We start from the raw sequence: 23263 nt of genomic DNA, 5'->3' as shown, positions 1-23263 counted from the left end.
CCCTGGAATTACAGGTGTATATCACTATGCCCAACTTATCTGAAAAAACATATTACAGTTTGGTTTGAGCATCAACGTAGCTTAGAGGTTGAGTCTTTGGTTAGCGTACCCTTGAAGTGCTGGGCTTGAGCTTCGTCACCATCAAACCCAAACAAACCAAAACAGATGGATAGCATCATCTGTTAGTAACAGGTGGAGACAAATGATAATAAAAGGCCACACATTGTAAGCGTCCTTTGGTTTGAGATCTCCTAATTCAGGCTGTCCACCTGAACACTGGTGATAGTGTCTACTCCTAAGTGAGGAGGGCAGTGCCTAGATACTTGGACCATGATTCAGGCCCAGTGTCCATGATCAACTCCAGCACAGTTGAGCAAGCTGTTTCACTTCCCTGTGCCTCATTCATGAGCTAACACTGTGTTAGTACTTGTCATCACGAGTCAAATAAATTATTTAAAGCACCTAGAACATTTCCTGGTACATTGTGAGCTCTATGTAAACATCCACAATTCCGTGTCACCCTCTGATGATAGTTTTTTGTTTCTTTTTTTTTTTTTAACATTTTTAAGTTTAAATTTTTAATTGACTTGTTGCCAGAAGAGATCTGGGATTGCATCTAAACATAGTCAGGATGACAAAAGTGAAGCAAGGAAGGTGATCATAATGCCCAAAGTACCCCAAATCTGTGAGTAGCCATGAACTGGAAGCCTGGCTACGTGGCTCCCAGTCCAGCTCTGTTTGACCAGCGGTTATAGTGTTTGCGTCCTTAACACTAATTCTGGGGATTTATCATTCAGCTGCCATTCATCCCCTTCATTGTGTGCTTTTCTGCAGAGCCATCCGGAGCCCCAGCTGTAGAAGACTTGCCCGCCACCAGCATGAGTTCTGGTAAGTTATTTTAAATCCTCTCTTTCTCTTGTCAGATCTACAAAACTGTACGGTTCACTGAGACTTCCACATACCTTGAAGCCCTCAACAGCAGTATCACCACTTGAAACACAAATGATGTTTCAGCCCACGTCTAGGGGTGTACCATACCCTGTGTATGTCGTGTTTAGCTTCACAAGAGCCCCCTTTCCTTTTGGTGGGATAGAATTGAAGCAGCACAGTAAGCTGCACTTATTCTAAGTATACAGTTGATAAACGTCTTACCCTTAGTGGCATTTCTTAATCTAGATGACGCAAAATACACAATTTAATCATAATTGTCCCTGGATGGGGCCTAACCCAATACTCCTTTATCTGGCTCACAGACAGCTAACTTATGCTTTTAAGAATCAAGGTCTAAATAAATGAGTGTTTCAAGTATTTTTAGTCTTGGACTGGGATGGAAAGCTCGGAGCAGGGAAAGCGGAATGGGGGCGGGTCCCTGTGCATCATGCAGCTGAGGACTATCAGTGTCCAGCCTGGAGACGTTTCCTCCTGGGTATTGGTCCCACTTGGCCTCCTGGACCTGCAGGTGGGGATGGGAGGCAGAGAGCATTGTGAGTATCTCATTCAGGGTTCTCCTAGTTCTCACCATACTGAGGGTATTTTCAGAGACCTTGTTAAGTTAAGAAGCCTTTTCCATTGCTGTGAAGGACCGTGTGTGGCGAGGCCTGGCAGGGCCACGAGGTGGGGCGGTTCAAGGCTGTACCCTTCCTCATATATGTCTGGTGCAGCTTGAGTCTGTGCTAGATGTGCCATTGTTTCTCCTCTGTGAGGTGGACATCGTGACAGCGCTGACCCTGACCCTTGGGATTTTTCTTAGACCGAGTATAGCAAGGCTGTTAATGTGCTGAGCACTGTGCCTAAGACATGACCTCTTGCTGTTCTTAGCCTGGAGTTTCTCTTTGCAAGGTGAGGTTCTTGGTGTGCCTTGGGCCCCTTCAGTGTGTTTTCTGTGCCAGAGTAGACATGGGTGCTGCTTGCTGACTCAGTTTCGTTGGCTTGTCTTTTGTATTTATATATAGTGTCATATAGAGGTAAGGATGACCTGGAGCTCCTAGTCATCCTGCCTCTGTCTCCTTAGTGCTGAAGTTACATGTGTGTGCCACCTCTCTGCATGTATGTAGTGCTGGAGATGGGACCTGGGGCCTGACACATGTTAGTAATGGTTGACAGATGAGCCATGTCCTCAGTCCTGCCGTTCGGCTTTGGTTGTCATTTATAATAGGCTGGGCCCTTTTTCCTATTTCCTTTTAAAAACAAGCAAAAACATTTGCGCTGCAGCCTAAATAAAGTCTCTTGCTCCTTTAAGCCAGCATTGCTGCTCCTGACAGTTTTAAAAGGCAGCAAGAGGAGGGCAGGTGAGGGTGTGCCAGTGCCCAAGGGATGCCCTTCCTCCCCGCAATCTCTCAGGCAGGTGCTGGAAGGAGACTTTATCCAGGAATCCAAAATGCTGGGCATTTTGACCTCAAAGTCCTGTCTTGGAATTTCTATATTAGTTCCAAGGAAACAAAAACACTACCATGAAGGCGGGAGTGAGAAGCAGTGAGTACACTGTGTGGCTAAGTGCTGTTGAGCGGGATCATTGGGAAGAGAGTAGCTGCCTGGAAAACACTGCATATTTAGTGGAAAGAATGGCAGTGAAATAATGTGTTGTTATTGTTTCAGTTGGTCCTGGGAAGCACTGTCCTTGCAGGCGCTTAATTCTCCTGAAGCCCCCCAGATACAGATGGGGAAACTGAGCTTTAAGGAATTAATCACCTGCGTGGGGTTGCCAACTGATGTTGAGTGGAGGCAAACAGGAGCTGCTGTAAAGGGCACTTTGTGGCAGGAAGCTGGAGCCTGTTTCCTTCCTTAAGGCTCCCCTTCTTCCACTCCTCCTTGAAATGAGCAGTCAAGGGAGGCTTGACATCAAGAGAGTGGGCCTGTGCCTACAGGTGGATGTGAGCCACAAACAGGATGCACCCTGGGCAGTCCCAGCCACTGTGGGGGAGGGGCTGCAGAGGTGCTGTAGAGGCAGCAGCCTGCTTTCCCTGTGGCTGGTGTTTATCAGGTGCTCAGCGTTTACACAGGCCTTAGTAAGGAGACAGTTTCAGCCAACTTTGCTCCTGGAATGTGAAGTGGGTTTTAGGCCTAGCATTTGAGGGAATATATAACAAGACAGGAAACAAAACTGCTTATCTTAGTTGGGGAAGAAGATGGGCTGTGAGAGGGGCACTTCAGTCTCAGCTTAGTGAGCTGGGGTAGTCTAGGCCCTTTAGGCCTTATTATCTTATCAACAGAATTGCATTTCCTAACTCTGGCTCCCAAGGGCTGGGCCTAAAGGAGACAGTGAAATAGTAATTGTGGAATACTCAGCATGCACCAGCAATTCTGGCAAACAAAACAAAACAAAACAAAACAAAACAAAACACAACAAAACATGCTTAAACAACTGTAGTAATGATAATGTTTATAGCTCCGTTGGCATTTTGCTGTGAGGGTCCCTCCAAGCACATTGGCCACGTACCCTGTGGTGACATATTCTTCCTGCTCTCTGGTCTTCCCTGGACTGTCCCCAAGTTCACAAAAGTGGTGGATGGAGAACCTGGTATGCAGGGAGGGTCTCAGTGTTATCTGCTGCTGAGCAGAACTCAGGAAAATCTCAAGTGACTCTGAGGTGGCAGTCAAGGTGAGTCCCCAAGGAAACATAGGACTTTCCTAAAGTAAGAAAAGGGGTGAGGCCGTCCTGGCTGGGGACTTCGTAGCCAAGGTCTACCTGTGGAAATCCCCTGCATACTCAGGGTTGAGACCAGGCAGGTAAGTTCTGGGCTGTGGCGTGTAAATGCGGGTGTGGGTAGGAAAGGGAGGGAGCAGGAGTGAGTGGTCAGGGATACCATGCCAGCTCTGGGGCAGTACCACGAGGTTCCAGACTGGTAAGGAAGGGCAGTGTCTAAAGGCACTTTATAGAAAAGACAGCTTGTCTTTTACAAGTAGAATTTGGGGTGCCATTTAGACACCTCTTACATGCCAAAGAAAGACACTCCAGGGAAGCAATAGGATCTGTGTCCCCCACAACATACTTCCCACCCCCAAATAGCTTTTGTATACTAACTGGTTCAGGCATTCAGAGCTCTGCCATGTACCCTAGGGGGCTTGTCCTAGGCCTGAGACAGCTAACTGGATACATATGGACAGAGCTGTGACAGGACCTGTTGGGGCAGAACGTCCCAACTCTATCCCTACTTCATACCACATGGGACTGATTGTTGAGCCGGCATGGTCACGGGCCTAATACTCATCTTCTTTCTTTCAGAATGTGATGCTGGAAGCTCGAAAGCCGTTGTGAATGGCTTGGCACCTGGCAGCCATGAGCCAGACAAAGGTAAGGCTGTTAAAGAGAAGCTGGCTTGGTACCGGAAAGCATTTCTGGAAGATGCAGGGGATGCTGGGTAGGTGCCTTCCCATCTTTCTGGAAAAGACATCAGTGGTCTAGTCTTAGGGGCATAGTTCCCATGCTGGCCTTCTGTGACCTGAGCTGTGGTCCTACTCTTCATGGGTCTGAGGCTGCCTTTTTCAACTGTGAACTGAATGCTCACAGGGATGCTAGGAGGTTAGACAGTGCCAGGTAAGTGTTACATGTGTCACATTTGACTTTCATTGGCTGGAATTGCCTGTATATGGCATGCCACCTTCACTTGTCGAAAATAGAAACATGTCCACAGTCCTATGAAAGTGTCATTTAATTTCAGTGTCATTAGTGTTATGTATATCCTCTCACAGTTTTAGTACTCCCCTCCACTGTGCTGGCGAGTCAATCAAGAAAGCTTTGCACACGTGGACCAGCACATTACCATTACCAGTATGGTCTTCATATTTTCCCTTTAAAACTTCTTCCAAATGAGAATGTAGAAATATGATAGAAACGTGGACCGGATGATATGGTAAGACATTTGCGAGCCAGGCAGCCCACCTCTGGCTCCCCTCACAGCTGCCCCCTCTTGGCTACTGAGAACTTTCACTTTTTTCTTCTACTTAAAAAATTCCAGTTTGCCTGTGAAGACCAGAGACATTCAGGAGGACCTTTCATCTCCACAGATGCGAATTCTCTTCCCTACAGAAGGAGGGAGTTTGATCTCAGGGTTGATTCCTGTATCCCATCCTGGGACCCAGTGATTAGAAGACTAATCTATCTATGTTCTACAGTATCGATGAGGAAAGCCTAAAATCTTGGCCTGGGACATTGAAGTAAAAAAAAAAAAAAAGTGCACCATCTCCTAAAGTATAATTTCAGTGGTTGCCATGTTTAGCCTTCTTCATCAAATGAATCCAAATACTGTGTTCTAGAAGGCATAATATTCACTCAGGAACCTCTTGGTGAGAGCAAGCAGAGAGCAGAGGATGGGGAGTGAGAGGCTGGGTGGCATGAGGCTGAGCTCCTTGGGGACGGGAGGTCAGTACTGTTTTCGTTCCCACCTCTCTGGCTTGCCACCCTCCTCCATTCAATGTGTAATCTCTTGTGGGTTATGTTCTTGGGGTCTTAGGCCATCTTGGCTTTCTTGCCCTTAGGGGATATGGAGAGACTGGGCTGTGGAAGGGCTGCAACAGGATGTTTAAACTGCGAGCATGGGAGGGGCTTTTGAAATCCTGGGAACACCAGCTCCACCCTGTAAATCTGTTCATAGAAGAAACTGGAGAGGCTTTTGGGGGGCGGGGTGTAGCGCAGCAGGTAGTGATGGCTTCCCTCTGCTTAAGCAAGACTCCCCTTTGGTAGGAAACAAGGAGACAGCTGTAACCTGAAGGTCATCAGAATGGCCTGTGGAGCTCAGCCTCTGCACTTGACAACAAGTAACTGCGTGTTTGACTGAGCCTCATACTTCTTCCACTGAAAATGGTACCCCAAATCTGCCTCCCACCCCAGGACAGTCTCCCAAGCGGCCATAACCTACAGCCCACAGGATTTCTGTGAAACTTCATTCTACCTAGATATATGCAGAACAGTCACTCTTGACTTCGTTATTGCACACATAGACTTCATGCCTGCCATATGCCTTCTGAAGCTGCAGCATGATAGGCAGGAGGGGCACTGTCCACCTTTAAGGTGCCCTCCACCTTCCTTCCTGCCTGTTTAACAGTCCCAGTCGTGAGATGCTGAGTCAACACTCTCTCATTTCCAAGCAGTCCTATCCCTGGTCATTCTGTGTTCTATGACTGAGACCCCTGGGCACAGTCCATTGGCGTCACCTTGGCACCATAGCACAGCTTTCGTTCTTTGCTGCCATTAAAGAGAAAGAGTGAGGGAGGTTTGGGGTATGCCTGCCATTGAGATGGGTGCCTGGGCAGGTAAGAAACGGGGTCTCAGCATCCAGCACTGTGTGTGTACTGAGGTACTGCCCAGAGCCTTAATCATCCACTTGGACACTTGGCACCTCTTTTTCAACAAGACCATCTGGTTCCCACCACATGGGGGTTCTGGTTTGCTTGGGGTCGGAGGGTGTTGACAATCAGAGCAGGCACAGGATCCAAAAAGGTCTGATTTGGGAGGAACAGCTGTGAGGGCTGAAGGGGCCAGGCAGTCTGAGAGTGTTCCTCTTGTTCCTCACCTGCAGCCCCGGCCCTGTCCTCAAAGCCTTCATTGCATAGCAGATGACCCACTATTCCCAAGGGACACCTTGTACTCCGATTGCATTCCCCTTCCTCCGCTTGCCAGGCCATCTGCATCTCTGTTCATCTCTTTGTCCAGAGCCTTGGCAAGCTCCTGGTGTGCCAGGAGGTGCCGGTAAACACTGACCAACTCTATTTGAGTGATGGTTGGAGGAAGGCTTCTGCCATCTTGGCCCAGAACTCTAAAGAGAGAAAGCAGGCTATTTTTAATGACTGCATCTACTGCTCTTTGCATTGTTCTTTGAGCGTAGGCAACTTCCTTGTATTGTCCTTGCACAGTTCCTCGACTTGCCTGAGTGTCTCCCAAACGTTCTTCCTAGATGCACCGTTGACCCTTTTGTGTTTTCAGCAACCGCAGACCCTTTACGTGCGCGCTCTATTTCTGCTGTTAAAATAATTCCCGTGAAGACAGTGAAAAGCCCTACAGGCCTAGTACTCCCTCCAGGTATCTCTCTTCAGGGCTGTTTCTTTTAATTGTCAGATCATGCATGGTTACTTTTCTTCTTTGCTTCTAACGTCATGCTGTGAACCTTAATCCCTGCATGTGTAGAAGGCATTTCCTCTCCCTAAGTTGTTTCCTCTCTCTCTTTCTGTGGGTGTCTTGTGGTGTGGTGTGGTGCGGTGTGTGTGTGTGGTCTGTCTGTAAGTGTGTAAGCGAGGGAGTAGGGCAGGGACCTGAGGCTGCAGCCGGGCCCTTCCTGCTTTAGAAGGCCTAGCGCAGAGGCTAAACCTTCCCTCTGTAGTGAGGCTCTCAGGAGAGGTTTGCAACTTCTAATACTTCTGTGGAAACTCCAGTTCTGAGAGAGTTAACCTGGCCTCAGGAGAAGCTGAGTGTGAAGCAGCTCCTGTAGATGTCAGATGGTGTCCGTGTGGGATACTCAGGGCCGTTCCCCAGAGCACTCTCGCTCCTCTCTAGCTTCACCTGCGGTTACTTCCTGCCTCTCCTCTCCAAGAGTCGGGGTATACAGTTCACTCGAGGGAGGTTGTGACTCAAAGTTTCTTGTAGACAAAGTGGGACAAGAGGTGCGCAGAAGTTGGGCAGATCTGGCCTTGTGTGCAGGAGCGTACAGACGGGCTGTGGATTTGCCAGTTTGCCTCTCACCCCTTTGATGTGACCCTGGTCTGGTTCTTTTCATACTTGCACACCACCAGCTGCTCACTCTCTTGGTGGGCTCAGGTGCTCCCTGCGGTTGCCACGTGGTCTGTGGTTCACTGTGGGTTTTGTGCTTTCCTGCCCATGGAGGAGGGCTGTTGGGGCAGGAGTGAAGAGCAGAGAGGAAGGAAGCCTGTCTTCTCACTACCCTCTCCTGTGAATAGACGTGGGCACGGTGCTGAGACGTCACAGAGGGACTGGGGACACATAGCCCTGGATGCAGATGACTGCTTTGAGAGTCTTCCTAGAGATGTTCCTGCCTCTGCATGTGGACAGTGGGGACTCTGTGTAGACTAAGCAGAGGTTCAGAGGACACCATTGTGTGGGGACTGAGCCTATCTGGCCACCTTCCTGGCTGTGTGTTGTTCTCTCATTATGCTTGAGTGTGAAAGCTCCCATCTGTGAAAGCACCTCTGTCTCATGGTTCAGGGCTATTGAGCAAAGGAGAGATGCAAGAAGCAGTGATTCTCTTCGGAACGCCGCCAGTGCACTGCATTATGGGCTTGATCTTTTGTGAGAAGGGCGGTCTGCAAGCTTGAGAGATCTTTTACAAACTGTATCCTGAGCCATGCCTTACTAACTGGCCAGAATCTGCTTAGCAAGCCAAACTTCATTTCCTAGAAGGAATGAGCCAGCTTCTTTCCAGTGGGAAATGTCTTCAGCTGACACTGTAGCTCATGCATTTACTCAGAACTTACCTTGCCTTTTCTCCCTAATCTCATTATGCTAGTGTACCATTGCTGCCACAGATTAATTTTCATGGTTGTAGATGTCTGAGGAGTAGGCATAGATGTAACCAGATTCATCTCATTCCCCCGCTGTAACCATCAGCTAACGGATTATCATGCAACTCCCGAGGGAGTCTTGGGCTTCTAATCCTCTCTTTTGGATCTTTTCTTTTCAGACATGGACCCTGCAAAAATTTGCACTGGGAAAGGAACCGTGACCCTCCGGGCCTCCTCTTCCTACAGGGAAACCCCAAGCAGCAGCCCTGTGAGCCCCCAGGAATCTCCGAAGCATGAGAGCAAATCAGGTGTGCTGGCCTGGAGTCTGGGAGGGGAGGTGTGCACAGGGGGGTCTGGATGTCCTTGTGGTTCAGCAGGGTTGAGGAGGGGTGTTGTGAATTCATCAGCCGCAGCCTTCTCCAGGGGTCCCCGGGGCAGTGACTACTGTGCCTCCGGTGATGATTAGTGGTGCTTCAGGTGAAGGCACAGCCTGGTGATGCCTCCCTTGACTGAGCAGAGGGCCCTGTTACATGGCCAGTGCTCTGAAGACTGTGGGTGTGGATGTTCACAACTCAGCATCTCGAAACATATGGGATGGCATAGAGATTAGAGATCTCTAAGGTTCTGCCTACTTCTGGGGCCAGCTTTGACTTGGACAGATAGGGCTGACTGGAGAAGCGAGAGACCGAAGGCGATGCTGCCAGGAAAGTGGAAACCATGGGGTGCTGGGTAGGGACTACTCGGCAGAGAGAGAGAGAGAGGACAGGGATCATGAGCGCAGCTCAGTGGTGAGCAAGAGCCAGTTGAGATCTGTGCAGCCCATGCCAGGACCCCTTGCCCACGCTGACCCCTTTGACTGGGAAGTCAGAATGCCAATTACATAGTGTTGGAACTTCAGCCTGGGACTGTGCTTTGCTCACCCCAAAACCCCCTCACACACCTGAGGGCCGGGACAGTTTCTTTCTCACCCCTGAGGTTCTCATCTGTGTCAGGGGGTTGATGGTACCGGCTACACAGGATTATTGTAACCAAGGCAGATGTGCAGGGTTTTAACGGGCTTGGTGGCATGGAATAAGCTGTTAGGTGTGAGATGCCATTTAGATTAAGATTGGCATTGGGGTTGTTTTGACCTCTCCAGAGAGAGCGTTCTATAGCCCATGTATTCTGGCATAGTGAAATTCTGGCTTGTGGTTCCATGGGTAGTTAGCTTTGGGTGGTCCATTCTGTAAGCACTCTGTAGGGCTGGTATCCTCACTGCATCTGTCATGAGTAGGCAGGCAAGATGGGCCCAGTCCAGAGGTTTAGGCTTGTGATGCCTGCTTGTCAGTCTGAGGTAGGGTCTTTGCTTTTGTTTTTCTGACCAATTCTTAGGTCAGGTTGTAGAGCTGGCCCAAAGACCACATTTGAAAACAGCTACAGGAGATGGGGTTTTCTCTTCTCTTGAAACTGGGAAACTAAGCACACTGTTGGAATCAGCATGAAAAAGAAACAGGGCTTGCAACTCCGGGTATGGTGTGTGTGTGGGGGGGTGTTGTGACATGGTAGAATTATGTGGGATGCAAATGAGTAATGCTTGCGTCTGCTGACTTCCTGCTCCAGCCACCTATGGTACCAAGGCAGACACTTGAGAATGAGGCCAGGCCAGGATTTGAAGACAAGCTCCTTACAGGCAACACTGATTTCCAAGGAGGTCATCTCTGTTCCTAGGCCTAGGGAAGACCTGAAGCATCCTTAACACCAAAAGCTGGCTGAGGGCTTCTTGATTTCACGCTTGAGTCCTGACCTATTAGAGTTTGCCATTCTCTTCTCTGGGAGAGATGCAGTTGAGAAGAAAGGCAAAATAATTTCTTCACAAGGCTGGAAGAAGAGAGAGGCTCCAAGAGGAAAGCCTAACAACCTTGATCTTCCAATCTTTAGGCAACAGAGAAGGATCCTTGCGCTCCCTCTAGTGGTTGTAGGTGGCACTAACACAGAGCAGCTGTCTCCGTTATGGCACTTGCTAAGGAACTACTCCTGTGCTGCAAAAGTACATGTGCAGGTGAGATGGTCTAGAAAGCACCATCTTGTCCACGGGAATTCCTACAAGTTTACTTTAACAAGTTTGGTGGGGAAGAATTTGATCTTTTTCATCAAGTCTTTAAAACCTTCTGAAAATGCAAATACTTAGAAGAACTAAGAGACAGATATCAATCACACAGAATTTAAAAAAAAAATTTAAAAGATGGTTATTGTATATTTATATTTATCTCTTTCCCCCTTTCTCCCTACAACTTCACTCATGAAGCCCCAGTACTTACTCTCTTTCAAATCATGGCCTCTTTTCTTTGTTATTGTTGGTGGTGATAACTTGAGCATGCGCGCGCGCGCATGTGTGTGTGTGTGTGTGTGTGTGTGTGTGTGTTTGTGTTTGTGTGAATTCCTAAATATATGAATGCAGTCTTCTCTGTCTAGATGGCATCAGTTTTCGTATCTATCAGTTGGGCACTATTCCCTGCTGGAGCTGGTGCGTTAAATGAGCTCTTTCATATCAAGCATTCAGCACCGGCCTGTCCTGACAATCCTTGTTATCACAGTAGGTCAAGAGGGCTGTTAAAGGCTGAATCCTATTAGTTTGGTTTGAAGGCAGGAGGTCTGGTCAGGAGTAAGGGCAGTGGAGGTGGTGGACAAGGTAAAGTGTCTTTGAAGGAATGAAATGATGGGGCTTGAGGCGAGACTCGAGGACTTCATGCTGGACAGGTGGATTTCAAGATTATGTAACTCCTGAAAGTGAGAGATTTGGGGAAGGATGTTGGAAAGGGACGATCAGTGCGTCCTCTTCTTAGCTATGTTGAGTTTCCTGGCAAGAGAAGGACTTCCGAAAGAAAATTTCTGGGAGACATTTGGAAATGAAGGTCTGTGGTGTGGATACAGGAGTTCCTGCACACGAACTGCAGGAAGATTTAGGCATCCTCTGTTGCCTCCACCAAGCTGAAAAGCATATGTGAGCATCAAACCAGAGGAAGAGAAGCTGAGGCCCTTAGAAGTGCTCAGGTTAAACCGACTACTCTTTGGACTCCTGCTTTAAAATATATACATTTAAAATTTAAACTTTTATTTTTAATTGTGTGTGTGTGTGTGTTACGCGTGCACACACATGCATGTGAACGCAGGTGTGTGTATATCAGTTCTGGTGTCTGGAGAACAATGGTGACAAATCCCACAGGACCTGGAATTACAGGAGTCTACAAGTCATTCCCCTCCCCCAGGCAGGTGCTGAGAACTGAACTGGAGTGCTTTGAAAGGGCAGCCAGGGCTCTAACCACTGAACTTCTCAACCCCCAAATTCCTGCCTTTGAATGGTGGCCGGATCCCAGGTCCCTGACCAACACCTTATCCCTGATTATAGACTTTGGATCCTAGAGTTAGCGCTGCCTGAGAAGAGTGGAAATGATTCTAGTATTGACTCCCTGAGCCTGGGAGAAGCCTCATTATTTTCTCCTTGTTTCATGATCTTATTGCCCAGCCACATCTGGGTGTTTGCAGCCCCATAACTGCCCTGAGTTAGTGTTGCTCCTCCTCCTCTTCCTCCTCTTCCTATTTCTCTTCTTCCTTCCTCCTCTTCCCCTTCCTTCTTTTTCTTCTTCCTTCTTCCATCTTTTCCTCCTCTCCCTTTCCCTCCTCCTCCTTTTTTTGGAAGAGCAGTTAAGGAGTCTGCACTGGTGGGGGGTGCAGTTCCCAGTTCCTTTTCGTTGTGGCCTGGGGATCATGTAGCTTGTTACGGAGATGCTGTGCCCTGACTCAGACAGGCTCTAGGTTAGCAGTCCCTTGCAGTCTGGGCACTGTGCTACTTGGTCCCAAGTGTTTCCTGCAAAGTTATCCTCAGGCAGAATTATTCTTGCAGCCACAATCAATTCATTTCCCTTTGTGTGATTCTCACATTTGCTCTCCTAATTGTCAATAGCAGAGGTCTCATAAATTAGACCCTCTCAGTCTCTCTCTTTTTTTCCTCTCTGAGACAGGGTTTCTTTGTGTAGCCCTGACTGAAATCTGTTTTTATGAGTATAGTGTGAGAATTAGGGCCAACTGAAAAGTTAGAGAAAAGGGCCCCACAAGGCAGCACCATCCCTTCTGACACCCAGCTGCAAATTTAGGGCACGCCTCACACCACCTCAGGCTCAGTGCTAGTGCTAAAAGTTTGTTTACTACAGGGAAAGGATAGAGATACCAGCCCAGAGAACTACAAGATCCCAAGAAGAACTATATTTTTTAAATAAGCAAGAAACCAAAAATGAAGCTAGGAAAAAAAAAAGAGAGATAAAAACTCATATCTGGAAGCTTTAGCCATGGACAGAAAAGTATGTAAAGAGCAGAGAGAATAAAAGGCAAAGTAGATTTTTTTTAATAGAAAGACTGGATATCCTCACATCTGCAAATCTATGTACAAGCCAACTTTCCATTTTATTGGAGGAAGCATTTTTGACAGTCTCTTCCCTCAGGAGTCAGTAATTGATGACTATGTATGTAAAACTTCACCTTGTGCACTCAGATGTAATTGGCCCTGAGATGCTCCCAACCTTCCAGTTTCAAAAGAAAAGATAATGGATGAGGGCTGACAAAATGCCAGAGGTGTGCTCTCCTTCAATAAAGAAGAAAGCTGCTTTTTGAGATCCTGGGAACTACCCTTTTGGGCACAGTGAGGGAAACAGTTTTGAAGAATTGGAATGAAAAGGAAAAAAAAATCCAAGTAATTTCCCAAGGACAGTATGCCTTTGAGTTTACTAAACGGAGAGATCATTTACTGTAATTTATATTCTTGTCGATTTTCCTGTATTTTGATCTGGATGTGGTGGTGCACCTCTGTAATCCCACTACTGGGAAGGCAGAAGGAGGAAGATTGCTGAGAGTTTGAGGCTGGCCTGGGCTATACACCACATCAACAAGGGATCTAAACCACTGAGCCATCTCTCTAGCTACTGCACCATATACTGTTCGCTCAGTGCTGCGACTCAGAGTCTGAGTCTGTGTTGCAGATGAGGAGGCGTAGTCAACAAGGCAGAGGAGTTGAGCTCGTGGGAGGTGACCTGATGGCATGAGGATGACTTCTCAGGATGCTAACCAGTTTAGAAGGACAGTCACTCCTCAATTGTCATGACGTGTCTGTTTTCCAGTGTCACTTGAATAGAACCAACCCAACAGGAAGCCAAAAAGCCAATAATGTGTCTCCAAGTCTGTGTGCTGTATTTACCTCTATCATCAAGGAGCCCCTTATGAAGCTTATTGCAATTTGGTATCTATATAAACTTAATGCATTTGAAAAATGACCCTATTGGGGGTGTCTAGAAATATGAGCATCTTGGGAAAGAAGAGGGGACATTAAAAGTGATAGAGTGACGAGGATGAAGGGTCATTGTCACAGAATGTCCATGTTCTGGGGCTGGCTAGGTATATGAAGTTCTCTGGGCGAGGTGCCTGGCTGGCACTGAGTGTTAAACATGGTCACCTTCGCATGCCTGAACGTCAGATTCCTTGGCAACCTTGGGAGAAGGACACAGGGGAGACTTTATAGTTTACAGATAAGAAATGTGAAGTTTGTTGTGGTTAGCAGACTTATTCCGGTTACACAAACCAGTTCATGTGTGAAACACTCGCCTGGTGAATATTTCACTTGGTGGCTGTTGGAGAAGGCAGATGGCTGTGAATTGTCTATAAGGGAGTGGCAGAGACGTAAGAGGCAACCCACTGCCAGAGTAAATAACTGACTCACCTTAAAATTCTGCGTTTTAGGGGTTTGCCAGTAGGGTATTTTAAAAATAATATTTGTACTAATTCTTTGAGACTATCAAACAGTCTGTTTGGACTGTATATATTATACACTTTGCCAGTTCCTTGTAGATCCACGCCCATCTGCCCCTAGCCACCCAACTTTGTGTTCTCCTTTTTTGTTTAAACACATCTAGTCATTTGTGCTGCTTAAATAGTCATGGGTATGGTGCCTGCACTGGGCTGTAGTCGACCTAAGGAAGGTCACACCCTTAAAGAGCATTTACTTGTGTCTCAACTACATCTCCCCCACTCTGAACTTAGATTTTTCTCTTGCTTCAACTTGCTGGGGTCTTGTGAATGCAGTTGTCCAGTTAGTTGGGAAAACAATTGTTTTCTTGGAGTGATCCACCACTTCTGGCTCTTAGAGTCTTTCTGTTTCCTCTTCTGAGATGATCCCTGAGCCTTGAGGGGTGTCCCAAAATAAAGATATTTTTTTAGCATGCTTTCTGTCAGAGTATAGGGTGTGGACTGCCAGCATCAGAATCACTGGAACTGTTAGAAATGAAAACTCTTGGTCTCCCATCTCTTTCTTGACCATAAATACGAAGTAAGTCTCAGCAGTCGTTTACCAAGACCTCCCCCGGACTGATGCAGCTAGACCATGCCCTTCATGGACAGATCACCTTGCCTTTTGCTATGACTCTGAAAGGCCTCCAGCATCTCCCTGGCTACTGGTGTGGTGTGGCGGTCAGAGCACTCTACTGCTTTGTCCTTTCCTGTTCGAGGCTTTCTGCTCTGGGCAAAGCCTTTGGCCCCTCTGCTTTCTCATCCATGAAGTCCAGCGAGTGTTTAATTAAATTAAATACTAAGTAAGTGTCTGTCACCTGAGCAGTGCTTGATGCCCCAAAAATCTACTGTTGGTCTGAGAGACCCACACTGAACGGGAGGCTTGGATTCAAGGACTGAAGTATGAGTCCCCTGCTTATGTCTAGGGGAGTGAGAAAAGACCTATCAGAGAACAGAAGGGAGTTAAAGGATTGAAGAGTAGGGGTTGCCAAGCTGGCCATGAGCAAAATCCAGCTTGCTGGCTATGGAATGGCTTTTATGTTTTAAATGGCTGGAAGAAAAATGCAAAGAAGAATGGTATCACATGCAACACAAAATCTGAAATACTCAAAACTTAGTGTCCATAAATCAGGGTGTTTGGAAGCACAGCTCCTTTATTTCTGTGTTATCTGTGGCTGTCCCTTGCTGAGAAGTACAATCACATGAGGAATCACTGGGTCTTGAAGTGCTTGAGATCAGAAGTATTTCAGGTGTTTTTCTTTTAGATTTGGAGTCTTTGCATTATAAACAATGGAAGGAGCCCAGGCCTAAATGTGAGATTCATTTGTGTTTCATACATGTAGCCTGTTATATTTTCAGCACACCTGCATTTTGACTGTGACCTGTCATGTGAAATCAAATCAGGTGTGGAATTTTCTTTTCAAAAAATTTTTTTTAATTAGATTTATTTGTTTGTGCTTCCTGCCCCCTCCCCCAACCCCTTTGGCAGAGGCTAGAAGAGGCCATCAGATCTCTTGGAGCTGGAGTTACAGGCATTTGTGGCATTCCTGGCTTGTTATGTGGGTACTGGGATCTGAACTCTGGTCCTCTTGATTGTGTAGCAATCCTCTTAACTGCTGAGCCTCTCTCCAGCCTACTTGTAAATGTTTTTGTACCTCGTTTAATGTGATAGAGACAGTCCAGGATCCCAAAACATACAAACAAACAACTCCCCCCAACAAAAAATAAAAACCAACATACTATCGATGCTTCAGTCATGGTGTACTGCTGGGTCCCAGTAGTTAACCCCGCCTGCCAAAGCACAGTCATTCTGAGCCTGCAGCAGGCTTGGGGGTGGAGAATGAGAGTGAGTAGGGCCTGGACAGCGGAGAGTTCGGCTGCCTTTCAGTCTGTAAAGTAAGAATGTCAAGGAACAATTGTTTCTTCATTCCTGTGAATGTAGTCTTGTGTTCTCAAAGGTCAGCGCCTGTGAACACATCATGATTTCAAGTGGGTTCCTATGGTAATTGGGCCTTCTTGACTGAGGGAGTTTTGTGTCAGACAAGGGCTGCTGATTTTCATCGTCCAGTGTGTCTCATGCTTACTTCCCGCAAGCATAACCATTTCTGTTTTTCCCTTTTTGTTTTCATCCTTCTTGCTCCTTGCACAGGCCTGGAGCCGGAGGACCCTTCAGCAGGTATGGTGTTTCTTGTGTTCTTACCTTAGGTGCCTTGGGGCTCAGGGACGCTTGAATTAGAGGGAAGCCAGCAGCTGTTACCTGTGAGTGATGGGGGTTTGTTTTTGTCTTTCTTGTTTCAGATGAGTGGAAACTTTCTTCCAGTGCCGATGCCAATGGCAATGCCCAGCCCTCCCCTCTTGCTGCCAAGGGCTACAGAAGTGTACATCCCAGCCTTTCTGCTGACAAGCCCCAGGTAGGTGTGTGCCCACAGACAGGGTGGGCACTCATTAGCAGTGCCTGTTCTCAAGTTTTGCAGCCCAGACTTGTGCCTCCCTGATAGCCCAGCTGGATTATGGAGTAGGGGCCCAGTCTTTGGTCATCTCTGGAATACCTTTCTCAGAAAGAAACTTGGGGGTCAAAGGGATCAAGAGTGTGGGATGAGGCTGGTCTCTGTGAGTGTTGGAAATAAGCCTGCTGTTTTCTAGGCTTGATATTCATGGGGAAAGGTTCTAAAAGAAGGATTCATTTAGCCTTCAACAGGTAGAGCAAAGTCTGCGCTTATTTTTAAGAAATTGTTTAGAGTGTAATATTCAGGCAAGTGCCTCTGGCATTTATTCCACTAGCTTTCTAAAGATGAGACTTTCAGAGTTTGAGAAACTGTATTATGACAGGTTAACATCAGGTGTTTGTAGCCAAGCCATAAATCCAGTAGCCCAAGGGCCTGAGGACAGAATCACAAATGGCAGCACAGGCTGGATTCACAGTCTAGATCAGGTCTGCTATAGAAGATCCCCATCTACAGCTACACCACCCCGAACAGGTACATTCTCATCTGGTCTTGGAAGCTAAGCAGGGCTGAGCCTGGCTAGTGCTTGCATGGGAGACAGTCCTCTAAAGATAGACAATTTGGTGTAGGGATAATTTTGCTTTGGTTGGTGTTCCTAGTTGGTTTTCCACTCTTTCTTCCTTCTCTTTCCGGTGCTTTACTGTTTTGATAAAGGGAATAGATCCTATCATTCCAGTGGTATATGAAGGATATTTTATAAAGAGGAGCCATCTTACATGGACTGGAGCCATCCTCCTTACAGGAGGTGCTGCTGCTCCAAAGACCGTTGGGTGGTGCAAGCCCTGTGCTTCTTTCTGAAGGACTCCTAGAACATACAAGGAAATCAGATGTTACCTTCCTCCTGTACAGACCTGTCTCCCTGGGTCTGCAGTTGGTCCCTCTTCTGTCTTGTTGATGAGCAGTACCGTTAAGACGTTCTGCCTTCATTCAGCCTTGTACATGTAGGCCCCGGTTAGAGCCAGGCACTGTGGATAGGCCTGGCTTCTTGGAGGTCCCTTGTCTGTTAATGGCTTTCCAGAATCTTCCCATTTCCTAAAGCTTTCTCAGTATATAACGTGCTGTCTGTGGTAGTAACACCTCCTTTGCAGCTGTCTCAAGGTTGGATCCTATTGCTCTACCCAGATTAGAACATAGCCAGGATCAAGTCAAAGCAGGCATGTCTTTCACCATCAGTGACTTAGCCCAAAGGATAATTCTCCAGTGCCTCTTGGTTTTGTGAACACACAAAAAAGCAAGGGCCAGGGTATGGTTGTATTTCAGGGGTGAAATACTTGCCTAGTATGTACAAGGCCCAGGACTCATTTCCCAGAACTATATAAAGAAATAAATATCACATGAGGGGTAAAGATGAGTCCTTTTAAAATACATGTATTTAACACAACTCTGTTACCCGCTTGTACTCAGACCAGTGTGTTAAACTTTGCCCTCAAGGAAGGGAAGCTTTGTAGTAAGGTGCTCCCCCAGCACATATTATGATCTATTTGTTACTCAACGTCACATTTCCTGTGCTGACTTCAGGGAGACAGGAAAACAGCTGATGCGGGAATTTTATTTTATACATTCAATGTAAGATTTGCCATTTGAATGTTGGGAACTGTATGTCCTGTATTACTTTGTAGATTTCTTTTCTGAAAGTAAACACGAATTCTTAGCTGTGTAGTGCTTGCTATAATTACACCAGTGTTGGCTTCAATAAAGGCAAGGCAGGCTGGGCAAGTTCCTGGCTTTGTTCCAGCTCCATGGAGTTTATGGATCTTCTGGCAGAACATCTTCTCTCAAGGACTGAATTAGGGCCCAGAAGATGGATGGGCTAGGTGGGAATCCTATGTCCTGCCTGCCTGGTCCTGCTGTCCCTCCTACCCCCCCCCCCACTGCTGTTCCTCGGGCCAGGAAACCACAGAATCCCTTTCTGTGATGTCATCATCAGCACGGTAGTCTGCGTAGAGATAAGGCTTGGAAGTTTCTGGAACTTTCTAACTTTCTGGAACTTTAGACCCACTTTCTGAAAAGACTGTGGAATTTCGTTAGTGGTCAGTGGGCAGGTTAGCCTGTAGTACTTAAAATGAAGCAAAAAGCTATTCTTCTAATTCCTTGCTCAGCCCAACTCCCTCCTTCTTTAGAGTTAAAAGAATCCCCAGGACAGGAAGTCCTTTGACTCTCTGTGTCTTGTGGACACTCTGGGGAAGTGTCCTCTCTGCAAGGTCACAACTTTAGGAGGGCTTGTGCCTGATGTCATGCAGTCCTGGTACCATACATGGTCATGGCTGAATTAAGTTTAAAACTCATTGGAACAGATTTCTATCTTTGGACAAGAAGAAATTACATGTTAGAAACACTATTGCAAAGCCAGAGTGAACCTGAGCCCAGAGCAAAATGGTTTCTGCTTGGTTTTTGTGAGCTCTGTCAACTTTCTTGACAATCCCAATGGTCGGAGCTAGTTCAGTCATTTCTGGAGACTGTCAAGTTAGACTGCAAAGTGTGATAGCACTCAGTCCAAACTCATCAAACCAAAGAGCTAATGTGCCAGGCTTTGCCCTTGTTATATACTAGAAGGGCTCTTCATTGTGGATTTGGGGCTGGTACAAATGGCCACACTCAACTGGCACTATTGTGGGTATACTGGAACAAGACAGGGGTCTGGTTAATGGACAATATCCAAATAGTTGCCTCTCTGGCTAAACTAGCTGTCATTTCAAGCTTGTGTTTAAGGTGTAGGCTGTTTACTGTTTCTAGAAGATAGTCTTAGTCCAGAGTCATATTTTTAACTTTCTCACCTAGTCTCCTTTCTAACGTCCCTTTCCTTTCACACACATCTAAGAGCGGCCTCAGTAGAGGCAGTGTGTGTGTTGCCTGCATATGAGTATGCAGATATGCTTATCTGTGTGTGCACATACAAAGACAAAAGAAGGATGGCAGGTGGTCTCCTCAGTGTTGTCTGTCTTACTCCTGTGAGGCAGGGCTTGTCACTGAATCACAAGCTTGCTTTTTCAGCCAGGAAAGCTGTTCAGTGAACTCTGGGGTCCCCCGTCTCTGTATCACGTTGTTAGGGTTACAGGAATGTCCAATCATGCCAGGCCTTTTCTCTGGGTCCTGGGGATTCAAACTCAGGTCCTCCCGCTTGCACAGCAAGTGCCCTTACTCATGCAGCTATCTTCCTAGTTCCTTCCTAGTTTTTAGGCACAACACATCTGTAATTTATTCACCAACTTCTAGTCTCTCTCACATGTGCAATTAGAGGAGGGTTCTGGTTTTGTTCTCACACTGAAATCTGAAGGTCAGGGCCAGTGTGCAAAGTCTGGGACCATTGGTGCTGCTTCTCTGAGGTGTTAGTTCCCAGGTAAGCCACAGTTTGGCTGAGGAGGACCAGGTTGGAGAGTCAGCTGGCCTCCTGTCCCTCTGCCCAATTGAGTCCCATGGAAGAAAACTGTTGAGCACAGAGGGAAGAGGTAGGAATTTCAACTCTGTAGCTCTCAGGCTGTTACCAGAGCTTTGTTTGAATCACCCAAGTATGGAAAAGATGGTCTAGCTGAATAAACCAGACTCAGCCAAGCCCTGCAGGCTAATTACACGCCCATGTGCCTCAGAGGTGGTAGATTCTACACTTTTTAATCTCATGACTGTCTCCCATGTCCCTTTGTTTGTAGTTCTGGGGACTGAACTCCGAGCTTTATACATGCTGGGCAGACTGAGCTATATTTGTCAGCTGTATTTTTAGTGATTAATTCCTTCAGGTTGTTTCTTTTGAGGAAAGAGCACACATGGACTCAAAGTCTTTAATGCTCTTCCCTAAGTGAACTTCGTATGCTGTAGAATCGAGAGCTGAGCCAGGGGCTCCAGAAAGACATCTGCCTCCTGTGAACACATATACAGGAGGGCCTTCCATTTCTCCTTTTCCTACAAGGAAAGAGTTAAAGTAACTGACAAGTCTAGTGAACTTCAACTTTATTTAAAGGCTTCGGCTGCAGGGGTCTTGAAGGAAGGAGGGTTGGGAAGAAGAGGGGACTCAACTCAGGGGCTTCATCCACTGGCACATGGGCTCTTGATCCCTTTTTGGAATCAGGGGTTCTACAGAGATGCAGCCAAACAAACATTGGTGTTGGAGCTGACTCGGCCTCCCTGGCTTATGACTCAGGCCAGCCCTGCAGGTAGGTGTGAGTCAGTCCTTGAAGTTGACCAGATAACGGCTGTGGGCACCAGAAGGATTTGCTTAAAAGTCTGTCAGGAGTTGTTTTGTCTTTTATCATGCTGTGCTGCTGTTTCTAATGGTCCTTCTCTCCATCTCCTCTCCTCTTTCTTTCTCCCTGTTCTGATGTCGCGTCTTGAAACCACTGCTAAAGCTTCTGTCTCCCCGACACCTTCCTTTTCCTCAAGAGGGCCACTTTGCATGGCTGTCCCCCACTGTCCACCGCAACTACAAGGACTCCCTCTACATGAGCTCACCAAAGCCTTACACCCCTCCCAGCACCACCAGCCAGCAGAACCCCTCACTGCCTCCACTGGTCTCTGTTCCCCTGGCAGCTAGGTTGGCTCCCAAAGGTGCAGCGTGTCCTCGTTCATTGCTACTGGGGTCCATGGTCCTTGGCGCTTCCTCCCAGCCCCAGCAACACTATGCAGCCTCTAGACTAGTGTACAGTAAGAATGTGAGCTCTAACCCACGTCAGGAGGCCACAGGGAATAAACAGGTCAGCAGCTTATATGTCCCGTGTTTATCCAATAACATTTGCCGGGCAACATGGGAAAACTACTCTCCTGTTGCACGTGACTCAGCCAGAGACACTCCCTCGGAGGCTGCAGGCACCCAGGCACCAGCTCCCAGCCTTGTCCACAGCACAGCCACAGCCAGCACAGGAAAACCACCCCCTGCTCCTCCTCCTGACCTTCCCAAGCTATTCTTTGACAACCACAAAGATGCCGGTAACCGTGGTGAGAACCCCACACTGGGGACATGGGCCTCGTTCCCAGATGCAGCGAGGCCTCCCGTGCTAGGCCCCCAGGTTACCTCTGATCCCGAAAACCAGAAGAACAAAGAAACTTACCTTTGGCAGCCGTGTTATCCAGCCAAGGCAAGAAACTAGGATTGTTTGTGTGTCTTCTACGCTGTCTCTTTCAAAACCAATTCGAGCGTCTCACTTGTTCTCTGGGCTTCCCTCCCCTCCCTCTTTTCACTACTGCTTCAGCGCTGGAATCCTGAATTCTTCTATCTGAGCCTCCCCGGATGCGTCTTCTGTCTCTCTGTCTCTTGTCTGTAAATGTCTCAGTATGCTGGAGCGTGGAATTTGTAGACTGACGATGTGTGAGAATGTTTACATCTTACAACCAGGTGCTAAAGAAACTGTATTTGTTCCCAAGTGTGCAGGCTCTGTGGCAGTTCTGTGGGGTTAAAACGCTGCCCTCTTGCCTGCCTGTCTAGTCTGTTGTCTGCTCTCTTTCTCTCTCATAAAGTGTTAAAAGGATTCAAAAATAGATGGATGGAAAGTGAACTTGGACGGGGCTCCCTCTGTGTCATAGAGTATCAGGAGGCCAGCTGGCTAGCACTGGCTAGCACTGACTGTCTCATGTACTCTGAGGAAAGGGCACTGATTAAATATTTCTTCAAGTGCATCACTGCATGTCCACGCGCAACTGTTTAAATGTGGAATCCCTGTCTCTCTGCCCTCCCCTTTGCATAACGACCCCTTATTTCCCACAGGCTGCCACCTCCTTCAGCCCAGCCCCGTCTGAGGTAATAGTTGTCCCTCACTACCTGGTTAATACTGACAGAGGGCAAGAAGGCACTGCCCGAACTCCAGCATCTCTGGGGCCGCTTGGCTGCGTCCACACTCTCCCGGCGACCACCCCTGCTGCCTCACCTCTGACCTTCCCGACACTAGATGATTTCATTCCCCCTCATCTGCAGAGGCGGCCCCAACACAGCCAGCCAGCCAGTGCTTGTGGCTCCCTCTCCCCTGCTAGCCAGACGCCACCACCCTCACCACCACCTCCGCTGGTCCCTCCCATACCGGAGGACCTCCACAGAGGCTTGGAGCCTGACCTCCCGGGAGCTGTCTCAAGTACCGTAAGCTTGCTGGACCCCCTTCCCCACGGCTTCCCTGAATGTCTGTTCCTGGCAGTAAAACCCTCCCTTTCTCACTGAAGTACTAAGTTCTGAGTAGGCCTTGGCCACTGTGCTTGTGTTTGCTGGGCCTGTGTCTGCTGACCCCGAGAGCATGTCTCCCGTGTGCATCCTGTGGGCCTCCTGTGGCTGCTCTTGCCTTTCAAGAACCCTCTTTCCTGTGCTCTGTTGGGAATGCACGTCTTCCCCATGGAACTTTGCTTTCTCTTTGAGAAGCATCTGCAGCCTTTTCCTCATCTGGTGCTGATCTTCGAAGGCCCAGCAGAGATAGCATTGAAGGCTGAGGAAAGCTGTGGGGTCTTGTGGATAGGCCCTGGCAGGCATGGTGCTAGGAAATGAGGGAGCAGAGAGGTTGTGGGGAGGAAAAGTTGCACTGTTTGGCTGATTGGCT

The 23263-nt window shown here is 47.7% G+C and overlaps 1 protein-coding gene across 10 annotated transcripts in view; it reads left to right on the top strand.

Moving 5' to 3' along the window:
* Positions 1-23263, top strand: part of Sorbs1 (sorbin and SH3 domain containing 1) — a 226129-nt gene that overhangs the window by 113988 nt on the left and 88878 nt on the right. For 3 of the 10 annotated variants that reach the window (XM_060389143.1, XM_060389149.1, XM_060389137.1), the window contains 8 exons: positions 835-888; positions 4223-4291; positions 6920-7015; positions 8628-8756; positions 16406-16432; positions 16555-16667; positions 22450-22482; positions 22657-22815. In XM_060389143.1, coding sequence (XP_060245126.1) covers positions 879-888; positions 4223-4291; positions 6920-7015; positions 8628-8756; positions 16406-16432; positions 16555-16667; positions 22450-22482; positions 22657-22815 — 636 coding nt within the window. In that variant the 5' untranslated portion in view covers positions 835-878. Of the gene's footprint in view, positions 1-834; positions 889-4222; positions 4292-6890; positions 7016-8627; positions 8757-16405; positions 16433-16554; positions 16668-22449; positions 22483-22656; positions 22816-23263 lie in introns of all 10 variants that reach the window. The other 7 variants (XM_060389176.1, XM_021633052.2, XM_021633053.2 and 4 more) reach the window with 5 other exon arrangements.

Source organism: Meriones unguiculatus, chromosome 1 (assembly GCF_030254825.1).
Source record: "Meriones unguiculatus strain TT.TT164.6M chromosome 1, Bangor_MerUng_6.1, whole genome shotgun sequence".
Lineage (NCBI taxonomy): Eukaryota > Metazoa > Chordata > Mammalia > Rodentia > Muridae > Meriones > Meriones unguiculatus.
Note: the sequence above shows the minus strand (reverse complement) of the source record. Positions and strands in the feature narration are given on the sequence as shown.